The sequence below is a fragment of the Salmo trutta genome, chromosome 18, assembly GCF_901001165.1.
Source record: "Salmo trutta chromosome 18, fSalTru1.1, whole genome shotgun sequence".
NCBI lineage: Eukaryota > Metazoa > Chordata > Actinopteri > Salmoniformes > Salmonidae > Salmo > Salmo trutta.
The window spans coordinates 44,028,215-44,052,016 of NC_042974.1; the positions used below are offsets into that span (position 1 = coordinate 44,028,215).

Consider the following 23,802-nt stretch of genomic DNA (forward strand, 5'->3'; position numbering starts at 1 on the left):
GACTTCATTAGCTGTGGTTGCTGATGCGTATATGGTTGAATCATCAGCATACATGGACACATGCTTTGTTTAATACCAGTGGCAGGTCATTGGTGATAATAGAAAGACTTGAATATCCTATAAAGTTATATTGAAGGCCTTATTTTGACAGTCCAAACTGACCAGTCAAAAGGTATGTTTACTTTATGAAATTAGAGAATGCATGTTTCTTTCTACCTACAAAGAGTTGTGACCTGTAAGATTGTTTGGCTCATGGCAGTTTTGAAGACTTGTTCCAACAGGTAAAATATGGGGCATGATTATAATTGTGTTTTTGATCCTTCCAAGGATCAATTTTTGGCAAGTTGAAAATATTAGGTTAATGTTCAACCAGCAGGGGAAATCAATTTATGACGGTTGTGCTCTGTAATACAGAACCATATACTTTTTATTAAGGTACTTTTCAGCAGTGATATGAAAATTGTATCTGCACCAATGAAACTGTATAAGGTTGGTTGACTCATGCCATGAGACAACCAACCTGGTGGGCGGCGGTAACTTCACTGTTGTCGGTTTCAATCCCCATGCTGACTGGGAGGAAATCTCCAGGGAATGAGACGGCAGCCGTTGGGTTACCAACTTCAATATTCCATATGCTACTTACCACCGTTGTGCCTTAGAGCAAGGCACTTTACACCTAATTGCTCCAGCAGCACTTAATTATGGTGCCCCCGTGTGTGTTATGTGTCAGGTTGGGTACTGTAACAGGAACAACAACAAAAAATCATCATTTTACAGATGTGATTTACAGGAGCAATTAGGGTTAAGTGCCATGCTCAATGGCACATAGACAGATGTTTCACCTATTTGGTTCGGGGATTCGAACCAGTGTCAATTGTTCTTATATGTATGAGATTATATTCATAGTTATTATACTTGTATTTATATAATCATTATTCTCAGTGTTGTGGAGTAGTGAACTACATTTAGTTCAACTAGTCATTTAATTGCATTTTGCAGTAGCTTGGTTGTAGTTCAACTAAATTCAAATCATAGTGTTTTCAATAGTTACAGTGCCTTCAGAAAGTTTTCACACTCAACTCCTTTGGCAAGCCTGAATACGTTCAGGAGTAGAAATTTGCTTTAACAAGTCACATAAGTTGCATGGATTCACTCAGTGAAATATTAGTGTTTAACATTATTTTTTAATGACTACCTCATCTCTGAACCCCACATATCTGTAAGGTCCCTCAGTCAAGCAGTGAACTTCAAACACAGATTTAATCACAAAGACCAGGGAGGTTTTCCAATGCCTTGCAAAGAAGGGCACCTATTGGAAGATGGGAAAAAAGCATGATGAAGATTGAGCATGGTGAAGTTATTAATTACCCTTTGGATGGTGGGGTTACCACCAGGTGTCCTTCCTAACTCAGTTGCCGGAGAGGAAGGAAACCACTCGGGGATTAAAAAAAACAGTTAAGAGTTTAATGGCTGTGATAGGAGAACAGGATGGATCAACAACATTGTAGTTATTCCACAATACTAACCTAATTGACAGAGTGAAAAGAAGGAAGCCTGTACAGAAAAGAAATCCAAAATATGCATCCTGTTTGCAACAAGGCAGTAAAGTAAAACTGCAACAATTTTCTGTCCCGAATACAACTTTTTGTCCTGAATACAAAGTTTTCTGTTTGGGGCATATCCAATACAACACATTACTGGGTATCACTCCATATTTTAAAGCATAGTGGTGGCTGCATCATGTTATGGGTATGGTTGTAATCGTGAAGGACTGGAGAGTTTTTATAGGATAAAAAATGAACGGAATGGAGCTAAGTACAGGCAAACTCCTAGAGGAAAACCTGGTTCAGTCTGCTTTTCACCAGACACTGGGAGATAAATTCACCTTTCAGCAGGAGTGGCCGAATAACAGTTTTTACTTAAATCTACTTGAAAATCTATGGCAAGACTTGCAAATGGTTGTCTAGGAATGATCAACAACCAATTAGTTTTTTCAGCTGATCGTAAGTTTTTTTTGTACGTAATGTTTCCACCATCATTTCCTATGACCGAAAAGAGCTTCTGGACATCAGAACAGCGATCACTAACCTCAATTTGGATGAAGAGTTCTACTTCAATTAGTCGGCGGCACAAGACAAAGGCCCTAATCCCCGAGACTCAAAAGGAAGAGATGGCGTAAGAGAGGCTGACGTGCGGGCATACTGATGAAACTATGTCGGCGAGTAAACAAACCGCCTCTACCCTCTGTTCTATTGGCGAACATACAATCACTGGAGAACAAACTGGACGAGCTACGTCAAGACTATCCTATGAACGGGACCTGAAGAACTGTAATATCCTATGTTTCTCTGAGTCATGGCTGAACAAGGACATGGATAATACAGATCTAGCTGTTTTTTTCTATGCATCGGCAGAATTGAAAGGCAGCCTCGGGTAAACTCAAGGGGGAGATGTGTCTCTTTGTTAACAACAGCTGGTGTGCAATATATAATATTAAGAAAGTCAAGGTTCTGATCGCCTGAATTCGAATACCTCATGATAAGCTGTAGATCAGGGGTATTCAACTCTTACAACCTACGAGGGCCGGAGCCTGCTGGTTTTCTGTTCTACCAGTTAATTAACCATTTGGTATCCCAGGTCTAAATCAGTCCCTGATTAGAGGGGAACAATGAAAGAATGCAGGGGTGCGTGCTTAGTCCCCTTCTGTGCTCCATGTTCACCCACGACTGCTTGACCGCTCCAACACCATCATTAAGTTTATAGACGACACGACAGTGCTCTAGGTCTGATCACCGACGATGATGAGGCAGCCTATAGGGAGGAAGTCAGAGACCTGGCAGTGTGATACCAGGACAACAACCTCCAAGACAAAGGAGCTGATTGTGGACTACAGGAAACGGAAGGACGAGCTCTCCCCCATTCAACAGGGCTGTAGTGGAGCAGGTCGAGAGCTTCAAGTTCCTCGGTGTTCACATCACTAAGGATCTATCATGGTCCACAAACACCAATACAGTCGTGAAGAGGGCACGACTCAAAAAGTTATAGAGCTAACCACTGAGAGCATATTGACTGGCTGCATCACTGCTTGGTATGGCAACTGCTTGGCATTTGACCTCAAGGTGCTACAGATAGTAGTGCGTACGGCCCAGTGCATCACTGAGGCCGAGCTCCCTGCCATCCAGGACCTCTATACCAGGCGGTGTCAGAGGAAGGCCCTAAAATTGGTCAAATACTCCAGCCACCCAAGTCATAGACTGTTCTCTCTGCTACCGCACGGAAAGCGGTACCGGAGCGAGTTTAATAATGAACATTTGGAATATGTATATGAGATTGTATTAATAGTTATTATATTTATATCATAGCCTATTACTTGCTGCAATATTATATTAGTAGGCCTAGCCTATACTCATATGTCCAAGTGATGTGTTGGAAGCGAACAGGATAAATCATAATGTTGGATTGTATCAGTCAACTCCCATCACCCCACATCCTCTCCATGAGCAACAGAATGCAATGTCCCTTATTGTAATGAGTATGACCCAATTATGGGCCTAAAGGTTACTGCTGGTCACTGACTCTGGAAAGATGACTACGCCTATTAAACAGCAGCTATCCAACCATGTTGACACAAGTTGCGTAATTTTATACATAAGGAGTGTGAAATAATGTGTGACTGTAAAATATATATTTTTTTTTACTTTTTCTGGATGACTTTCAGCATTTCAGTCAGGGGTTGTAAAACGTTAAACATCAGATAATCAGGCAACCAATGAAACTGTCAGGGTAGAGGTGGCGTCAAATGCTCCTCGACCAATTGGAGTCTTTAAAACGACGTCTGAACAAGAAACTCAGCAGCAGGCTTAGCTAGGCAAGCGGAATCCTCATCACGAGTAGAGCTGCACAACGTTCGCCGGAAGAAGCTATCTCAGCGTTGGGCGCATTTTGATACATTGTAACGATTCTCTTCATTCTACGCTGTAAATTATGTATTCGATGCCAGTTGATAGCAAAATGTGTGCATCTTTGATAGTAGCCTATGCTATCCTAGCATTGCACCAGGAAATCGAGCACGCACTTTAACTTAATGTTAAAGTTGCTCGATTCCTTGGTGGGGTGAGCGAGGATGCCCGTGTTTGTCATTTTAATTGAATAGCTATTTGTCCTCTTTCTAGGAGATCTCATCTCAACACGGCGTATTGACTACAGACTCCCACAGCAGAAATGACAGAGACGAGAAATCCCAACCAACAACAAAACAGAGATGCTGTGGTGGCAGAAACGTCTACGAGAGATGATGTTTTTGATGATAGTTATAAAGCAAAAGAGGGCCCTAAACCGCGGATGAGACTGGTGTGGAGAAACATCATATTAATGATTTTATTACATGCTGGAGCGCTTTACGGACTGATGCTTGTGCCCTCCACCTCGGCCTTAACTCTGGCTTGGAGTAAGTATCCCCATTTACTTAATGTACCATTTTTTATTTGCCTTTTATCGTGGTTTTACGCCATTGTTAAAGTTGTTTGACTACGCAGCATAGTTTATCCGGTCGACATTAGAAAACAGAATGTGGTTAATCTGGGTGATGCGCTTGGTGGCGTTACACCGACATGTTGCTTGCCCTCTGAGAATAGTGTTGAATGTTGGTAAATCTATTTTGAGGAACACCCACTTAATATTTTTTTCCATGGAAATAATAAACACATTGATACTATAGGACCTATGAGTTATTTCGTCATATGTAACGGAATATGTATCCTAACAGTTAACACCAGGGTTCCACAACCTTGGTCCTGCTCCCCCCAGGTGCACGTTTTGGTTTTGCCCCAACTCAACGCAGCTGATTCAAATAATCAAAGCTTGATGATGAGTTGGTTATTTGAATCAGCTGCGTAGTACTAGGGCAAAAACCAAAACGTGCACGGGGGGCAGGACCAAGTTTGGGAAACCTGAGCTACACCATTATCACCTGATCATCACACCATGCATGCACCTATCAACTGAAGCGCTCATATGCAGGCTACTGTGGTGCAGCGAGAGAACTTGACGTTTTGGAATGAGTGGCCTGAGGTAGCCCAAAGGCCGGCAGATGGCGATATTGGGTCGTTTTGGTCTTACCGTCCAAGCGCATTGTATGCAGCTGGCAACAAAAGTGTGCAACTGCCGCCCATAATTCGGGGTGTTCCTGTATGTCGGCTTTCCTGCATCTTTTGAATGGTAAAATGAGACTCAATATCACCATCTGCTGGCCTTTGGGCTAGACTTGAGGCACCTCGGTTCACAATGTTTCTTAATCAGAAAAGAGCTACACCAATCTGTTTGCTTGTTTAGACCTAGACAATATGTGCAGGTTTTTTGCGGAAGAATAGCTGGAATAGGTATTTGGACAGATGAAGCATGACTTGGATTATACCGAACGACCCCAAACTTGTTTCCCCTGTTGCATATCCCCCTGTCTGTGTGCGGTGCTGAACTGCATATTATTCCACTGGGTGAGACAAAGAACAATTGCCATTCCAATAGACATTCCATTGTGAGAGGCTGCATGGCACCAAAACAGAATATCTTTGCTGCCTGGGCTGTTCGGAGTCCCAGAATTCTCACATCCTAAGCAGCCTTGTCTGGCTGCACATAGAAACACATTCAGTAATTTTACAACAACAGCCCTGAGAGTAGTAGACATGCATACCTACTCCCACTGCCAGCTCCCAACAGAAATAACTCACGACAGCAACAAGGCAGGGATGGGATATGATGTCCCCTGTATCTACTGGGAGTCAAATCTGTGCTTGACATGATTCTGTGCACATGTGAGTGTGTGCCAAACATGGGTGTCTGTTTATCTCTTTCTCGTCCCATCCCTCTTGCTCTCCCTCCCGTAGCTGTTGTGTGCTTCTTGCTCAGTGCCCTGGGTATAACTGCGGGGGCCCACCGCCTCTGGAGTCACAAGTCCTACAAGGCCTCCACCCCTCTGCGAGTCTTCCTGGCCCTTGCCAACTCCATGGCCTTCCAGGTAAACAAACAAAGTCTCTGAATTGAAACATCTTTATTGACCTCGAGAGAGGAAATTGTATTTGTAACCAGCATAGGATACATACCGTGGGTATCACAGTGCATTTGGAAAGTATTCAGATCCCTTGACTTTCTCCATTTTGTTACAGCCTTATTCAAAAAATGTATCACTTTTTTTCTCTCAAACTACACACAACCCATAATGACAAAGCAAAAACAGGTTTAGACATTTTTGTATTAAATGTATTAAACATAAATATTTTCATAAGTATTCAGACCCTTTACTCAGTACTTAAAGTACCTTTTGGCAGTGACTACAGCCTCCAGTCTTCTTGGGTATGACACTACAAGCTTGGCACACCTGTATTTGGGGAGCTTCTCCATTCTTCTCTGCAGGTTGGATGGGGATGTCTTAAGATGGTCAATGGAAACAGGATACACCTGAGCTCAATTTTGAGTCTCATAGCAAAATGTTTGTGTAATTATGTAAAGGTTTTTGTTCTTTTATAAATTTGCCAAATTCTAAACCTGTTTTCGCTTTGTCATTATGGGGTATTGTGTGTAGATTGACGGGGGGGAATGTAATTAAGCCATTTTAGAATGAGGCTGCAATGTAACAAGGGGAAAAAGTAAAGGCGTCTGAATACATTCCAAATGCCCTGTATCAAGCATCTGAGTAAGAATGCCAATCTAGGATCAGGTTCTCCCTGTCCATGTAGGCTCCTTTTATTGTGCTCTAAAAGGCAAAACTGATCCTAAATCAGCACGTCTACTCTGAAACACTTGATACATACAGCCCCAGATTCCCTCACCATGGGTCTCGTGTACTGCTGTATAGAGTACTATAGAGCTGGGACAATAAACCGATTTTGTCACCAACCATACCGCTCACTTATCGCAGACATTTTTCTGTTATCACTAATTACGGTACATCACCTATACTAGAGAAATGTGAAGTTTTGAAATGAACTAAGTTTGCTAATATGGGTGATGGGACACTTGATGGCTACAACCATCAAAGTAGTGTGTGTGTGTGTGTATATAATAAAATATTTATCTTTCTCTCCCCATTTCACCCAGCTGTACGACTGTACATGCTGCTGTTATTAGTGTTGGATAAAGTGCCTCATAAACAACCACATAATTTCTATTGTTTCCTCCAGAATGACATTTACGAGTGGGCAAGGGACCACCGGGTTCACCACAAGTACTCCGAGACGGACGCGGACCCCCACAATGCACTGCGGGGCTTCTTCTTCGCTCACATTGGCTGGCTGCTCGTCCGCAAGCACCCTGACGTGATCGAGAAGGGCATGAAGCTGGAGCTGACGGACCTGAAGGCAGATAAAGTCGTCATGTTCCAGAGAAAGTAAGAAGAGAAGGGTCTCTGCCCTGTCTAGTCCTTCATATCTGATGTCTTCTATATGCCATTTTAGCAGACGCTTTTATCGAAAGTGGCTTATATAGCGTGTATACATTTCTGGATGTGTGGCCCCAGCGTAAACCGAAACCATGATCTTGGTGTTGCAAGCCCCGTGCTCTCTCTACCAATTGAGACACACAATACTATGTTATCTGTTGGTATATGGTAAAGAGTTTCTTACCTACATACAGTAGCAGTCATTAGTGGGATGACTTATCTTTCCTTTCCTGGTAGTATTTAAGGTTGGCCCTGGCAGTGCCCTCACTCTGAATCATGCGGTGTTGTACAGGTAACTGCCAAAATAAAGGAAACACCAACATGAAGTGTCTTAACAGGGCGTTGGGCCACCACGAGGTGCCAGCACAGTTCCAATGCGCCTTGGCATAGATTCTACAGGTGTCTGGAATTCTATTGGCGGGATGCAACAATTTGTTTTCCACAAGAAATTCCATAATTTGTTGTGGTGGATAATGCTGTCTCAGGCACCATTTCAGAATCTCCCATAAGTATTCAATTGGGTTGATCTGGTGACTGACACACACACACCCACCCTTAAAACCCCCTATGCTCTTTGAGACCCCTCTTTCAAAGTCACTGAGATCTTTTCTAGCCGTGGTAGACAAAATAATGGGCTACTGGGCATTTTTATACATTACCCTGAATCAATAAAAAAGTCTCATGCGCTGAATACAATGGGTGTCGACTTTACCGTGAAGTGCTTGCTTACGAGCCTGTCCCAACGAGGCAGCGTAAAAAGATTGTAAAACGAGGAATAAAATGCTCAAGAATGGCGCTATATACAGGTCGTGCCAGATCAATGTGCAGTGGTAGGAGGTAGCTATGTACGTAAAGGCAGGGTAAAGTGACTAGGCATCAGGTTTAATGAGTAAAAATAAAGAACAGAGTAGCAGCAGTATACGTGTGAATGTATGTGGGTTATGTGTCTATACACACAGTGGACCGTTTTAGGGACACCCATCTAGTACTGGGTTGGACCCCCCTGCCTCCAGAACAGCCCGAATTCTTCAGGGCATGGATTCTACAAGGTGTGATGTTAAAAAGTTGCTCAATTGGTATCAAGGGACCCTACGTGTGCCAGGAAAACATTCCCCACACCATCACCAGCCTGTACCGCTGACCGCAGGCAAGATGGGGCCATGGACTCATGCTGCTTACACCAAATCCTGACTCTGCTATCCCCATGACAGACTGAAGCCCTGGCATAGGTCACTCGTTTAGCCCATTATAACATTCAATTGAACAGTAACTGGATACCTGTCTGCCTGCTTTATATAGCAAGCCACAGCCACGTGACTCGCTGTCTGAAGGAGCGAACTGTTTTCGTGAATGGGGTGGTGTTCCAAATCAACTGGCCACTGAGTCATAATATTTTCTTGTGTGGATAGTCCATGCAAGATGGGGTCAATGCAAATAGCAATGATGTGTCATTGTGTTTTGCGTTTCACCTCTACCATCAGTTATGCCACCGGACAAACCATCAGTTATGCCACCGGATAAAAGACAGCGCCATCTTAGCTGCCTATTTGCATTCTGGAGAAGTTGCACAAACCTCCATTGGCAGTAGCATGCACAGAATGTGCCACAAAGGGGCCATTTTAATTCATTGTACACTTGAAAGAGCTCGGTATAAAATCCAATCCACCATATAAACCAACTGTTATAGAACTATTGGCACATCACGTTTTGGACTGCATGTGGCTGCTGATCAGATAACATTGAGTTTTGCATTTCCTCTCCACCATCAGCTATGCCACTGGACATAAGTATTTGATCTTATCACTGCAATAATCAAGCAACCAAATCCGGTGTGTTCCACATTGTACGTATGTTCCACGAGACCAGCACAAGTGACTTGACAATATTGAGATTTCATTTGAATTGATTTTCTATGCATGACGATCTAAAGTAAACCAAACTCTGAGTGCTCCACACATGTATAGAACAACGCCCGCACACTGTTAACTCCCAATTCACCGCTTTATTGACAACGTTTCTGTCCGAAACGGATCTTCGTCAGGTCACACACTGAGTGTTCACATCCCAAAATATCCACATTTCACCTCACATGACCGTTGTGGACATGACACATGGTGGGTGAAAAAACAACAACATTTGCATATCACTAATAATGAAATAACAATGATGGGTACATGTAATGGTTCCAGAACATAATATATATTTACAAAATGATTAAGTGGGTAACCTGGAAGGCAAGACAAAGTAAAGTAACATTCAGGTAAGAAATGGTTTGATATCAAACTCTTGAGACATCGAATCCGAAACAATTCTCTTCTCAATAATAGATTATCAGTATCTCCGCTCCTCCTAGGAGTCTTAACATGTTCGATGCCAATGTATCTCAGAGCTAATGTTGTGACAAGCATCCATGAAATGCGCAGCCACAGGGTTTCTCTGGTTAAGGGTCCTGATATTACTCCTGTGTTCTGCTATCCTTGTTTTCAGAGCTCATTTTGTTTTTCCTACATAGCATAGACCACAAATACATTTGATCAGGTATATCACATTTTGTTTGAAGTTACACTGGGTGCATCCGCCACATCTATAGTTACCGTCTGGCACGTTGTCCAGAAAGGTACTGCGTGGCACTGGTGGAAGATCAGACCTCACCAACATTTGACTGATGTTGGGGGTGCGTCTGAAGACTACCCGCGGGGTTCTTTAAATGTCTTTTCCAGTTATGGATCAGTGCTCAAGATGTACTTTTTTATTTTTATTTTTATTTATTTTTAATGATGTGGTCGAAATGTTTACCAAGTGGGGGGTACTGAAGGAAGTGTTGGTCAGGAGGGTGGGGAGGTTTGGGCGTGAGGCTGTCATCGTGGGTCATGATTTTTTTTTTTTTTTTTTTTTTTTTTTATAACATTCCCTTGCGTCATGCAGCCATTCCTCTGGGTAACCCCGCTGTCTGAAATGCTTATCCAGATGGTCGGTTTGTTTGACAGTCACTAGTGTGCTCCATGTTTGAGTTTTTCTGGGTCAGTTGTTGCTGCGTACAAGTAGTGCAATTACAACTGTATCTTCTCACGTATTCCACCCAGTCCTCAGCTATTTCCTGGATAATAAGAGCCATAAGATCAAATGAGCATTTGTTTGTAATTTGGCACCACTGGTCACAGAAACTCAGTCTCTGCTGATTGTGGGTGCCTTCTGGATTCTAAGGCCTTGTGGGATCAATTTCTTACGCAAATAGTCGCTCAAAGGGACAGCGTGGAGGTGCATGCGTCTCTCTGTCATAGGTGTTTCACTCTCGTAGTGATTCCGTTGTTTCAACGTGATTGTCAAACAGTCTCGTCATAATACGGGCATAGTCTTCAGTTGTGAATTCAAATGTGTTATGGAGGTTAACATCCTCTTAGATGGCAAATTACAATTGAAGGTCGACACCCAAATGGCGGTGCGTAATGGAGTCTTTGCAGATTGGAGTGCCGCATGAAAAAGAAGTACCGTCTATAGAAAAGTTTGGTCATACGCACATCCTTAAACAGGTGCTGGGCTAATACAGAACAAGAAGGCCCGCACACCGTTAACACCCCCGATTCACTGCTTTATTGACAACGTTTCCATCCCAAACAGATCTTTGTCAGGTCAAACACTGAGTGTTCACATTCCAAAATATCCACATTTCACCTCACGCATGCTCCACACATGTATCATTTTGAAAAAAGCATCTAATCAACAATGGCATTTTTATTAATTCTTCCAATTATTGACTTTTTCACAACTGCCAGCAGTTTGGCGCCAAAGCATTTACAACAGACATAGTAAAATAAATCGGAGGGTGGCAGGTTTGAATCCCTGAGCTGACAAGGTGAATAATCTGTGTGCCCTTCAGCAATGCACTTAATCCCAATTGCTCCAGGGTTGCTGTTGGTAATGGCACACCCTGTCGTTTGTAATTTACATAAATTCACTGAAAGCCCACACTATCACACTGTTATATTAACAGTATTGCACTTTTCATGTAGCTTACTTTTAGCCAGCTAATAGCCTTACCAATCCAGCAGCATTATGGACTAAATGTTAAAATCCGGTTGCTTCAGGATTATTTTGCTGTGACAATACTAGATTGAATTTAAGATCATACATCTATAGGTTGTGGTGGCCATGATGACGCTGGCTGATCTATTGCTAAGAGCTGCCATCTCTGCCAGGGCCTCGATTGGGCCATACCCACACAAAGTACAGTGACTGGCTGGCCATTTTATCAGCAGGCAGTGGGTACTCGTGGATATAGTCCCAAACTAGTAGCACCACAGAAATGGGTCATTTTTAACATTTTGGTGGAAGACTAAATCAACTGAATAGAATTCTTCAAAACATGTACTTTTTTTGGTACTGAACTAGGTGTGACCTTCCACGGTTTAGTAACTCTGTTTATGAATCTAGGTGCTTGGGGTGGTGTTCACTTCCCCAGCTTTAGAAACGTAATTTATTTAGATTCATCATAACAGAATGCTTCCAGTTCTACTTACAAACTCTTGAGTAACACAGCTACTTATGTTTGGCGCATATAAATTCCAGTACTAATCTCACCCACCCACCCCAAAAATGAATGGTGGAGCTCTATAGATTTTCTGTGTTTGACACACACCAAACCAATGTTTCCTCATCTCTTCCCTCTCCGTCCCCTCTAGGTACTACAAGCTGTCTGTGGTTCTGCTGTGTTTCCTGGTGCCCATGTGGGTGCCCTGGTACCTGTGGGGTGAGTCTCTGTGGGTGGGCTACTTCATCCCAGTCCTCATGCGGTACACCCTGGTGCTGAATGCTACCTGGCTGGTCAACTCTGCAGCTCACATGTGGGGCAACCGACCCTACGACCATCACATCAACCCCAGTGAGAACCGTTTCGTGGCCTTCAGTGCCATCGGTAAGGATCTGACTTTTAAAAAATATATTTATATTTAAGGTTGGGGCCTGTGTGAGGGATTTGTCTGGAGCACTACTATTGGCCAGAACCTCACTCTCTATAGGAATAGGCTGTTAGCCATTTTGGACAAAGCCAATATGCCATTTCGTGTCCCACCACACTTGTACTGTAGTCTTCCCAAAGCAGCTGATGCAGCCTGGCATGGTGTAGTGAGGCGGAACTTGCTAATCCAGTGGCCTGTGTTTATTTTGTGCAAGAGATCCTGCTGTTTGTGTGAAATCAGAGCTTCGGTCCGACTGATTGCCTGTTCTACTATAAACTCTCATCTGTATAGCTGCCTGTTTGTCAGCTGTGAAAATCATGTTTTAGTTGAATCGCTTAAAACGAGTGGAACTTGTCATTTTTACATTTTAGTCATTTAGCAGACTCTTATCCAGAGTGACTTACTCCCAAAGTGGGTGCATACAGTTGTGCTTCTTTCATCCTCTTTTTTTTATTTAATTTTTTTTAAACATGGAGTGATGTTATTGTCTCAGCCTACAGTGTATCTCGCAACATGTAAAGTGATGGTTTCATGAGTTGAGATAAAAGATCCCAGAAATTTGATGCGCAGCAAGTTTCTCTCAATTTTGTGCACAAATTAGTTTACACCCCTGTTAATCCATCCACCTGACAGGTGTGGCATGTCAAGAAGCTGATTAAACAGCATGGTCATTACACAGGTGCACCTAGTGCTGGGGACAATAAAAGGCCACTCTAAAATGTGAAGTGTTGTCACACAACCTGTCAAGTTGTCTAGGGCATGCAATAGGCATTCTGACTGCAGGAAGGTCCACCAGAGCTTTTGCCAGATAATTATTTATTTTCTCTACCATAAGCCGCCTCCAACATTTTAGAGAACTTGGCATTATGTCCACCCGGCCTCACAACTGCAGACCACCTGTATGGTGTCATGTAGGCGAGCAGTTTGCTGATGGCAACGTTGTGAATAGAGTGCCCCATGGTGGGGGTATGGGCAGGCATAAACTACGGACAACTAACACAATTGTATTTTATTGATGGCAATTTGAATCCAGGGATACCATGATGAGATCCCGAGGCCCAATTTATAATAATTTTTTTTTTTTTAATTCTGTGACCAACAGTTGCCTATCTATATTCCCAGTCGTATGTAATCCATAGATTAGGGTCTAATGAATTTTTTTTTTTTTTTTTTTTTTCAATTGACTGATTTCCTTATGAACTGTAACTCAGTAACAAATCTTTGAAATGGTTGCGTTTGTATATTTTTGTTCAATCTATAAACTAATATGGCTCAGGGACTTGCAACACTTGACTTAGTGCTGCTGTAGTTTGTGCAGGTTTTTTAGTACTCTGGTTCAAGTTGGAGACTGTAATTAACTTCGTAGAATCATGTATTTGAATGCTAGACTGGAACAAAATGTTGCACACAGCAGCCCTCCAGGATGAAAGTTAGCCATCCATATTGTAGCACTTTTCAAACTCAAAGTGCTTTAGTTTACATATCATCGACTATGGTGATCAGATTATGTTTTGAATCCTATTTTTAAAAGAAAAAAGTAACTTGGATAGATGCACATCTATAGTATTACCAGGTACATGGAGTAAAGGCCATTCCAGCTCTTTTTCTCTCTCAATCTGACTTTGCTGTCCCCACGTCACCTGTGAATGGCTATTTGTCTATGCTTTTAACCTGACTTTCCTGTCCCCTTGTATCCTTCCTGCCAGGCGAGGGCTTCCACAACTACCACCACACCTTCCCCTTTGACTACGCCACCAGTGAGTTCGGCATTAAGATGAACATCACCACTGCCTTCATAGACCTCATGTGCTTTCTGGGCCTGGCCAAGGACTGCAAGAGGGTGTCCCGCGACCTCGTCTCGGCCCGCGCCCAGCGAACAGGTGACGGCAGCCACAAGACTGGCTGAATGTTGTCTCAAACCGTTACGGACTTGATGCGACCGATGCCAGATACGATAAAACAGGCTAAACCAATGAAAGAAAGAATGTAGCTGTAGTAAATTGCAGTATTGATGATGGGAGTTAGTAGTGCTGCAGTTAGTAGTGATCAAACCATGGTCCATTGATGTCTGCTTCTGTATTATGAGTTAAAAACCTATACTTGAGTTCCTCAGACTAATATTGGCTTTAAAATCGGTCCTAGACCTTTCAGTAAAGTGTTGTTTTTTTTTATTATTTTGTTTTTAAATGAATGATGCGTGAGGTGACTAAGAAAAGTGATCTAATGGCCTGGCTAAGCTAGGTATGTTAGCGCAGAGATTTAAGACTAAGTCACTATTGGTGGAAAACCTGAAGTGTGTATGGCGGAGATGGACGCTGTAATGCGTGATACTATTACACCAACCAAACTACCTGCCTGTGCCATCTGCACCAACAATGAAGATGGTATAACATTAACCTCTAATTTATTCATGAGCTATTAATTAACCATCTGTGGCACTTTTGAAATTGTGAAAAGAAAAAAAAGTTTGAGGTTTCTTCACATTTTAGGCTAAGTAGGTAAAATTTGTTTTGATAAAGTGTCGATTTCAATTCGGGCTGAATGATCCTGACATATGGATCCAAATATTTCTATCAGTCACGCTTTGTTGACATTCATTCCCTAAGCGTGGAGTAGTTGGAATTCTTTAAAATCCTGGGGGAAGTCCACCTTTTGTCAAAAGTTTACATTTACGTTTAAGATGAAATTTCAGTTTTTATATTTAACATTATTTTGCTTTTATTAAGCCACCCTACTTCAGTCTTATTTTACTATAAGCTGCTGTGTTGAAACAGCCCTACTTACTTCTAAGTCAACATACTGTTGAGCTGTCATTATATACCAGACCATATTCCATATAGGCTGGTGTAGAAGTGCAGTTATGCGGCAGCGTTACATATTATTGCACCAGTTGTCTCCTGTCCAAGTTGCTCTTCACAGGAGATTATTTCCTCTTGTAGAAGAGGATGAAGGAAGGTATCAGATCTCAAATTGCACATATATTCCCTGTATAGTGCATTACTTTTGACCAGGGCACATTGTGGGCTCTGGTCAAAGGTAGCGCACTGTATATGGAATCGGGTGCCATTTGGGACATAAGGTCTCTTCATTTGTGTATAACATGATTTATACCTCTGGATATTTTGTGGGGGCGACGGTGCCTGTGACTACAGTCGGATGGTCGAACAGAAGCCTGGTTGGGTTTTTTCCATCCTGCTTCAGAGACACTTCTGCACTGAAACGTAGTTGAAACGCAAACTCTGATCAGTCTTTATTAAACAAAATAATACTTGTTTGTATTTATTTTTTACTCTTACTGCAGCTGAAGTTAAAAGAGTAAGGGACTTCTGTCTCCCTCCTCCAATAGGACAAGGTGAAAGAGGCTTTGAGTGCATTTGCATATGTGTCGTCTCTCGGTATCTTGAATTAAATTTAGTCGACTCGCCCAAGATGCCTTATGGAAGTAATGTTACTTTGCACCCTTAGTAGACGTGGACATGTCTAGAAAAAGATGGATGTGACGGGGGAGGGAAAGAACAAGCCAGGGGTTTAGTTAATTTGGTTGTACATCAATTGTAAGTTAACACTCTAGGCGTGAGGGGGAAACTATAGGAATTCTACTGAGTACTGAGGGAAATTACATTTTGAATATTTGCTTTGGAGCTGTGGTTGAGTTATTTAAAGACTGTCTTAACATCTATATAGGAGAGAGCTGAAAGTAAAAGGAAAGACCATGTGCTTTGCATCCTTGGGATATTCTGTGAAGCATCAGATTCTGAGGGATTAAGAATATATTTTTGCATAATAGTTAAACAAATGTGGTGTTTGGCTCTGAAGAAACAAGATTCCAGATTATTAACTCATGAAATTGTAATATTTGTCACACTTTGGTCTACCTTTCTCAGTGCAATTATTTTGTGCAGTGTTAACTTCTTGAAGTCTGAATGCCTTAAAAAAAACTGCAGCATTTCTTTTCTAAGAATGTTCTACCCACTGTATGTACCGTAAATAAACCACATTTTCTACATGTTGAAAGTATGTTCTGCTGTCTGTGTTGTAATTCTGTAATATTTCCGTTCCTAATTGAATAAAAGACAAGTCATTGTCTTACCATTTACTCGTCCTTTCACTTTTGCATCATCTACAATTTTCTGCAAAGTGACAGGGGTGTATTCATTAGTGCACACCATAGGAAAATGTTTTGCAACAACTAAAACAAGTTTCCTTTTATTTGGACAAGTTCAGGTTAGTTCCTCCCTGTTTGGTTCTAAGTGAATACACCCCTGGTGGTGTTATTGAGGTGGTCAGCTGTGTATGCAGCATTTATTCTCACATTGCCTAAAATGTTTTAATGTTAAATGCTTTGCAGCTATCATAGAAAGCCATTCTCTGACAGGTCTTGTCCCCAGGCTATTTTCTGGCCTATGCTCACAACCTCACTTCCCGTACTGCTTACTGAATCATCATATGGGGGTTGTCATGGTATTTTAAAGTTAAACTTTACACTCAAATCCAACACCAAGTAGAATAAAAGTCCTAACACTTCAACAGCTCTTTTGAATGTGGCATTTACTGATTTGCATTGCATATTCATAACCTGAACACATGAGGGTTGCATCTGAAACAAACGGTTCAGTGCATTTAGACGGCGTCTATGCGGACACAATGTGTACAGGTCGGCCTTAAGAGTTTGTATATTTAAAAAAAATGTACCCAGAACTTGACCTTATTGTTTGCTGACAGTCATGCCATCACTTCCAAGTGCCAAACTCTAAGTTTTTGTTGGTCCCCAAGGCTCCTTGGACTGTTCAGGTTATAACTGATTATCTCTGTCGCCCCCCCCCCCCCCCCCCAACTCTCATACACACCCTCTGCCACTGTCTCACTCACATTCCATCTATGCTCTCTCACCCACTTTCTCTCCACCTTCCCCCTCTCTGGACATAGTGTGCTTGCTGCCTACTTCACATTTCTCTAGTTCCTCAGCCATCTTATCAGTTCAATCTTGTGCTGGTCATGCACGACACGTTCTCCTATCTGGCCTATCGCGCACACAATCAGACCATGTGAGATTGCTATGCGTGTTCTCTCTCCGACCAACACTGAATGGCAGCAACAAGACACTGCTTTACTGTTTTCTCTGGTCATCTTCAGTGTGCCAGGGTCTTGGTCTATCTATGGTTTTGGTCTTGAGCCTTTGCTTTACGGGTTCATTTAAGTGCATTGCCTGATCGCGAGTTGAATGAAACAATCTGATAGACAGCTAAAATACCGGTTTCAGTCAACGTCTCTTCGAAAGCTAGCGCATATGCACCACCTACTGGGGAATGTTTCAAGCCAAGAATAACCACCACTGAAAATGACCCCTCTTCACTCTAATGAAATATAAACAAACTAATTCATTCTTATGCTGTACCAATATTTTAGCCTGGGTAGTGGTCTGTTTAGCTAACATTCCTCTCCTACTCTGTGTCATTGCAAAACAATTTACAAGTACACAGAATATTTTTGGGCTAATCCCAAACGGCCAGTTTGTGCCTAGACAGTGAAGACTTAGTTTATGCAAACGGTGTCAGTTGCAACAGGTTGACTAGTCCGGACCTGGGTTCAAATAGTATAAGCAGTCTTTCAAATACTTTGATGGTTTGCTTTAGTCTGCCTAGAGTGCCAGGTAGGTGGGGTTTGTACTTTTGAGAATTTTCTATTGGTTTCATTGCAACAGGCAAGCTCAATGAAGTACAGAAAGTTTTTGAAATAATTCAAATAGTGCTTGAAGCCAAGTCTGTCTCCACTACAGCACCTCTGTCTGTCTGGGAGCTGGCCAGCTGCTCTGCTGTCAGGCTCAGCCCAGCTCCCAGTGACATCACCCCTCTCTCTATTGGCTGCCTGGTGTCAGACCATCCACTCCACTACTCTGTATGTAAGGCTTTTGTGGTCATCAGGCTGACAGTTTTAGCCCTGCACTGTCAAACTCTAATCTGCTTTGCTGGACACTAGACATAGGCTGCAATATTCGTCTAGAAAATAGGCTAGGCTAACTTTTGTATTTTTATGTATTTGTTTCTTAACAGGTTATCTTGCCTACTGCTGGACAGTAGGCAAAATCAGCCATTTTTTTACTTAAGATTTTCTTGCCAGCTGTTAGCTTTAAAATTGTATTATGAATGAATATATATAATTTTGTCGTACAAGTGTCTCAAGTGTAGGCTATGGAAATAGATTATTATGATTGGACTGCATACTGAGGGTATTTGCAGGATCATTCGATGTAGTCCATGGGCCAGCGGAAAAATGTTTCCACTTTAGCGTAGCAAACTTTTGATGGTATTACATTGTTCCCCACAAGCCCCTGATCAAATTGATCTATGATACCCTTTATGAAAATAAAAATAAAACTGAGATGTACATTTACATAAGTATTCAGACCCTTTACTCAGTACTTTGTTGAAGCACCTTTGGCAGCGATTACAGCCTCGAGTCTTCTTGATTTTGACCCCAGTCATAGACTGTTCTCTCTACTACCGCGTGGCAAGCGGTAAGTCTAGGACAAAAAGGCTTCTCAACAGTTTTTACCCCCAAGCCATAAGACTCCTGAACAGGTAATCAAATGGCCACCCAGACTATTTGCATTGTGTGCCCCCCCCCCAACCCCTCTTACGCTGCTGCTACTCTCTGTTTATCATGTACATACTACCTCAATCAGCCTGACTAACCAGTACCTGTATGTAGCCTCGCTACTGTTATTTTTCACTGTCTTTTTACTGTTTTTATTTCTTTAATTACCTATTGTTCACCTAATACCTTTTTTTTTTAAATTATAATGAAATTGTACTGTTGGTTAGAGCCTGTAAGTAAGCATTTCACTGTAAGGTGAAATACCTGTTGTATTCAGCGCACGTGACAAATAAACTTAGATTTTATTTGACGCTACAAGCTTGGCAAACCTGTATTTGGAGTTTTTCCCCATTCTCTGCAGATCCTCTCAAGCTCTGTCAGGTTGGATTGGGAGTGTTGCTGCACAGCTATTTCAAATCAAAGTTTGTCACGTGCGCCGAATACAATAGGTGTAGACCTTACAGTGAATGCTTACTTAACAGGTCCTAACCAACAGCGCAATTTTTAAGTAAATATAGGTATTGGTGAACAATAGATAAATAAAAAAACAACAGTAAAAAGACAGAAAAGTAACAGTAGCAAGGCTATATACAGTAGTGAGGCTATATACAGGCACCGCTTAGTCGGGCTAATTGAGGTAGTATATGTATGTATGGTTAAAGTGACTATGCATATACTATAAACGGAGAGTAGCAGTAGCGTAAAACGGATTGGCGGTTGGTGGGTGGCAGGACACAATGCAGATAGCCCGGGTAGCCAATGTGTGGGGGAACCGGTTAGTCTGGCTAAATGAGGTAGTATGTACATGTAGGTATGGTTAAAGTGACTATGCATATATGATAAACAGAGAGTAGCAGCAGTGTAAATGAGGGGTTGGGGGGGATGACACACAATGCAAATAGTCTGGGTGGCCATTTGATTACATGTTCAAGAGTCTTATGTCTAAGGGGTAAAAGCTGTTGAAAAGCCTTTTGGTCCTAGACTTGGCGCTCCTGTACCGCTTGCCATGCGGTAGTAGAGAGAACAGTCTATGGCTGGGATTTTTGACAATTTATAGGGCCTTCCTCTGACACCGCCTAGTGTAGAGGTCCTGGATGGCAGGCAGCTTAGCCAGTGATGTACTGGGCAGTACGCACTACCCTCTATAGTGCCTAGCGGTCGGAGGCCGAGCAGTTGCTGTACCAGGCAGTGATGCAACCAGTCAGGATGCTCTCGATGTTGCAGCTGTAGAACCTTTTGAGGATCTCAGGACCCATGCCAAATCTTTTTAGTTTCCTGAGGGGGAATAGGCTTTGTCATGCCCTCTTCACGACTGTCTTGGTGTGTTTGGACCATGTTAGTTTGTTGGTGATGTGGACACCAAGGAACTTGAAGCTGTCCACCAGCTCCACTACAGCCCTGTCGATGAGAATAGGGGCATGCTCAGTCCTCCTTTTCCTGCAGTCCACAATCATCTCCTTAGTCTTGGTTACGTTGAGGGATAGGTTGTTATTCTGGCACCACCCGGCCCGGTCTCTGACCTACCTATAGGCTGTCTCATGGTTGTCGGTGATCAGGCCTACCACTTGTGTTGTCTGCAAACTTAATGATGGTGTTGGAGTCGTGCCTGGCTGTGCAGTCGTGGGTGAACAGGGAGTACAGGAGGGGACTGAGCATGCACCCCTGAGGGGCTCCATTGTTCAGGATCAGGTTCTCAGATCTCCACAGAGGAACTATGGAGCTCTGTCAGAGTGAACATTGGGTTCTTGGTCACCTCCCTGACCAAGAACCAGATTGATATGAGGATTACATTTTTTAAATCCAGTTTAGAATAAGGCTGTAACGTAACAAAATGTGGAAAAAGTCAAGAGGTCTTAATACTTTCCGAATGCACTGTTAGTCCATACCAGTGCATTTGTAACAGCCTAACCATTACAAAATGTATATTTGATCAAATAAGCCTCATGTAGCAAATTAGCAATTACATTTTTTGTTGACCAAATTTGACAGTCATTGACCTCCAAACAAAAATAAGACTTCATGGTCTAATTGTCGTGGACAGATTTTGGGCGGAGTAAAGCCACACTTTGCCTCTTCCTTCCTTCCAGAGCTGACCAAGAACCCAATTGTACGTCTGACAGAGAGCCAGAGTTCCTGTGGAGATGTGAGTACCTTCCAGAAGACAACCATCTCTGCAGCACTCCACCAATCAGGCCTTTATGGTAGAGTGGCCAGACTGAAGGCACTCCTCAGTAAAAGGCACATGACAGCCCACTTGGAGTTTGCCAAAAGCCACCTAAACAAGACTGAACTATTTGGCCTGAATGCCAAGCGGTAAATCTGGAGGAAACCTGGCACTATCCCTTCGGTGAAGCATGGTGGTGGCAACATGCTTTGGGGATGTTTTTCAGCAACAGGGACTGGGAGAGTAGTCAGGATCGAGGGAAAGATGATTGTAGCAAAGTAACAGGACAATGACCCTAAGCACAGCCAAGACCACGGGGGACCAGCACGAAAAAAAATGTTTTTATGAAATGTATGCATTCACTACTGTAAGTCGCTCTGGATAAGAGGGTCTGCTAAATTACTAAAATGTAAATGTAACACAGGAGTGGCTTCAGGACAAGTCTCTGGATGTCCTTGAGTGGCCCCGCCAGAGCATCTCTGGAGAGACCGGAAAATAGCTGTGCAGCAACGCTCCCCATCCAACCTAACAGAGCTTGAGAGGATCTGCATTGAATAATGGGAGAAACTCCCCAAATACAGGTGTGCCAAGCTTGTAGTGACATAACCAAGAGGACTGTAATCGCTGCCAAAGGGGCTTCAAAAAGTACTGAGTAAAGGGTCTGAATACTTATGTAAATGTGATATTTCCATTTGAATTTTTTTATACATTTGCAAAAATGTTAACCTGTTTGATTCATCATTATGGGTTATTGTGTGTAAATTGATGAGGGAAAAAACTATGGAATCGATTTTAGAATAAGGCTGTAATGAATCCATTTTAGAATAAGGCTGTAACCCAGTTGTCGGATCCTCACATCCTTGTCAATTTACATTCTCCGATTTTCTAAATCGAACTTAATCTGTCTATCTTTTTGCTCCATTTCTAAACGGGCCAGCCTCACCTTTAGCCTAGCGGTCCCGTCTGAACGACCCGAAGCAGAAGATAAAGGGTCAAATTGGGGCAATGTAAAGGGGGTACGAGCAACCCCTTCCTCCGCCCTGTCCTCCGACTTGGCATCGGAAGGTATATCTCCTCTCCTGAAGCCTCCCTGACAAGCACCAAAAGCTCAGCCTTTAGGGCTTTCTCAGGGATGAAGAGTCCATAATGGTCAGTTATAGCGAAAAGATCTTTCCGCAACCCCACCAAACGATCAACAGAGGGCACTTCAATAAACTTGGAGATGGCTGAGGCAGCCATTTTGTACAGTGCAGCCTACTGAACACACAAACTTAAGTCATCCTCACAACCTACCATCACACCTCAATCACTAACCACAGAGAGCTCAAAACACGGCCTCCTATCGGGACACACATACCTTAGAAGCAGCGGCTACAAAGTATTTAACAAAAACCTTTCTCTCAGCAAAAACCAACACAGGACATACTAATCATCTCCCGCTGAGAAACAACCAACATATGATATAACCTTCAGCTCTCTCTTACAAAGGAACACTGGCTTTTATAGCTGGAGAAGGAGTCTGTAATGCGATACAGCTGTATCCTGACGAGGGGGCAGGGTCAGCTGCAATTAGCAATGGGGCCGACCAATCAGCTGCTTGGGGGAATTTCAGGAAGCCTTCCTGAAACACACATACAAACAAACCACAACACAGAAACCGGGGAACGTAACAGGAGGACAGAAGATGGCTATCTCAAGGCCATCAGGCTGTTAAATAGCCATTACTAGCCGGCCTCCACCCAGTACCCTGCCCTGAACTTAGTCACTGTCACTAGCCGGCTACCGTCTGGTTACTCAACCCTGCACCTTAGAGGCTGCTGCCCTATATACATAGACATGGAATCACTGGCCAGTTTAATAATGTTTACATACTGTTTTACTCGTTTCATATGTATATACTGTATTCTAGTCAATGCCACACCGACATTGCTCATCCTAATATTTATATATTTCTTAATTCCAGTCTTTTACTTTGAGAATTGTGTATATTGTTATGAATTGTTAGATAGTGCTGCACTGTTGGAGCTAGGAACACAAGCATTTCGTTAGATACTACTGCACTGTTGGAGCTAGGAACACAAGCATTTCGTTAGATACTACTGCACTGTTGGAGCAAGGAACACAAGCATTTAGTTAGATACTACTGCACTGTTGGAGCTAGGAACACAAGCATTTCGTTAGATACTACTGCACTGTTGGAGCTAGGAACACAAGCATTTAGTTAGATACTACTGCACTGTTGGAGCTAGGAACACAAGCATTTAGTTAGATATTACTACACTGTTGGAGCTAGGAACACAAGCATTTAGTTAGATACTACTGCACTGTTGGAGCTAGGAACACAAGCATTTAGTTAGATACTACTGCACTGTTGGAGCTAGGAACACAAGCATTTAGTTAGATATTACTGCACTGTTGGAGCTAGGAACACAAGCATTTAGTTAGATACTACTGCACTGTTGGAGCTAGGAACACAAGCATTTAGTTAGATACTACTGCACTGTTGGAGCTAGGAACACAAGCATTTAGTTAGATACTACTGCACTGTTGGAGCTAGGAACACAAGCATTTAGTTAGATACTACTGCACTGTTGGAGCTAGGAACACAAGCATTTAGTTAGATATTACTGCACTGCTGGAGCTAGGAACACAAGCAT

The 23,802-nt window shown here is 42.6% G+C and overlaps 1 protein-coding gene across 1 annotated transcript; it reads left to right on the top strand.

Annotated features, from left to right (window-relative positions):
* Positions 1 to 3,840: 3,840 nt before the first annotated feature.
* LOC115153349 (acyl-CoA desaturase) lies at positions 3,841 to 16,483 on the top strand. Its single transcript, XM_029698702.1, has 6 exons — positions 3,841 to 3,952; positions 4,173 to 4,447; positions 5,883 to 6,013; positions 7,176 to 7,381; positions 12,112 to 12,344; positions 14,094 to 16,483. Exons 2-6 carry the CDS (start codon positions 4,222 to 4,224, stop codon positions 14,291 to 14,293), a joined length of 996 nt encoding a protein of 331 aa, XP_029554562.1. The 5' UTR covers positions 3,841 to 3,952; positions 4,173 to 4,221; the 3' UTR covers positions 14,294 to 16,483.
* Positions 16,484 to 23,802: the final 7,319 nt, after the last annotated feature.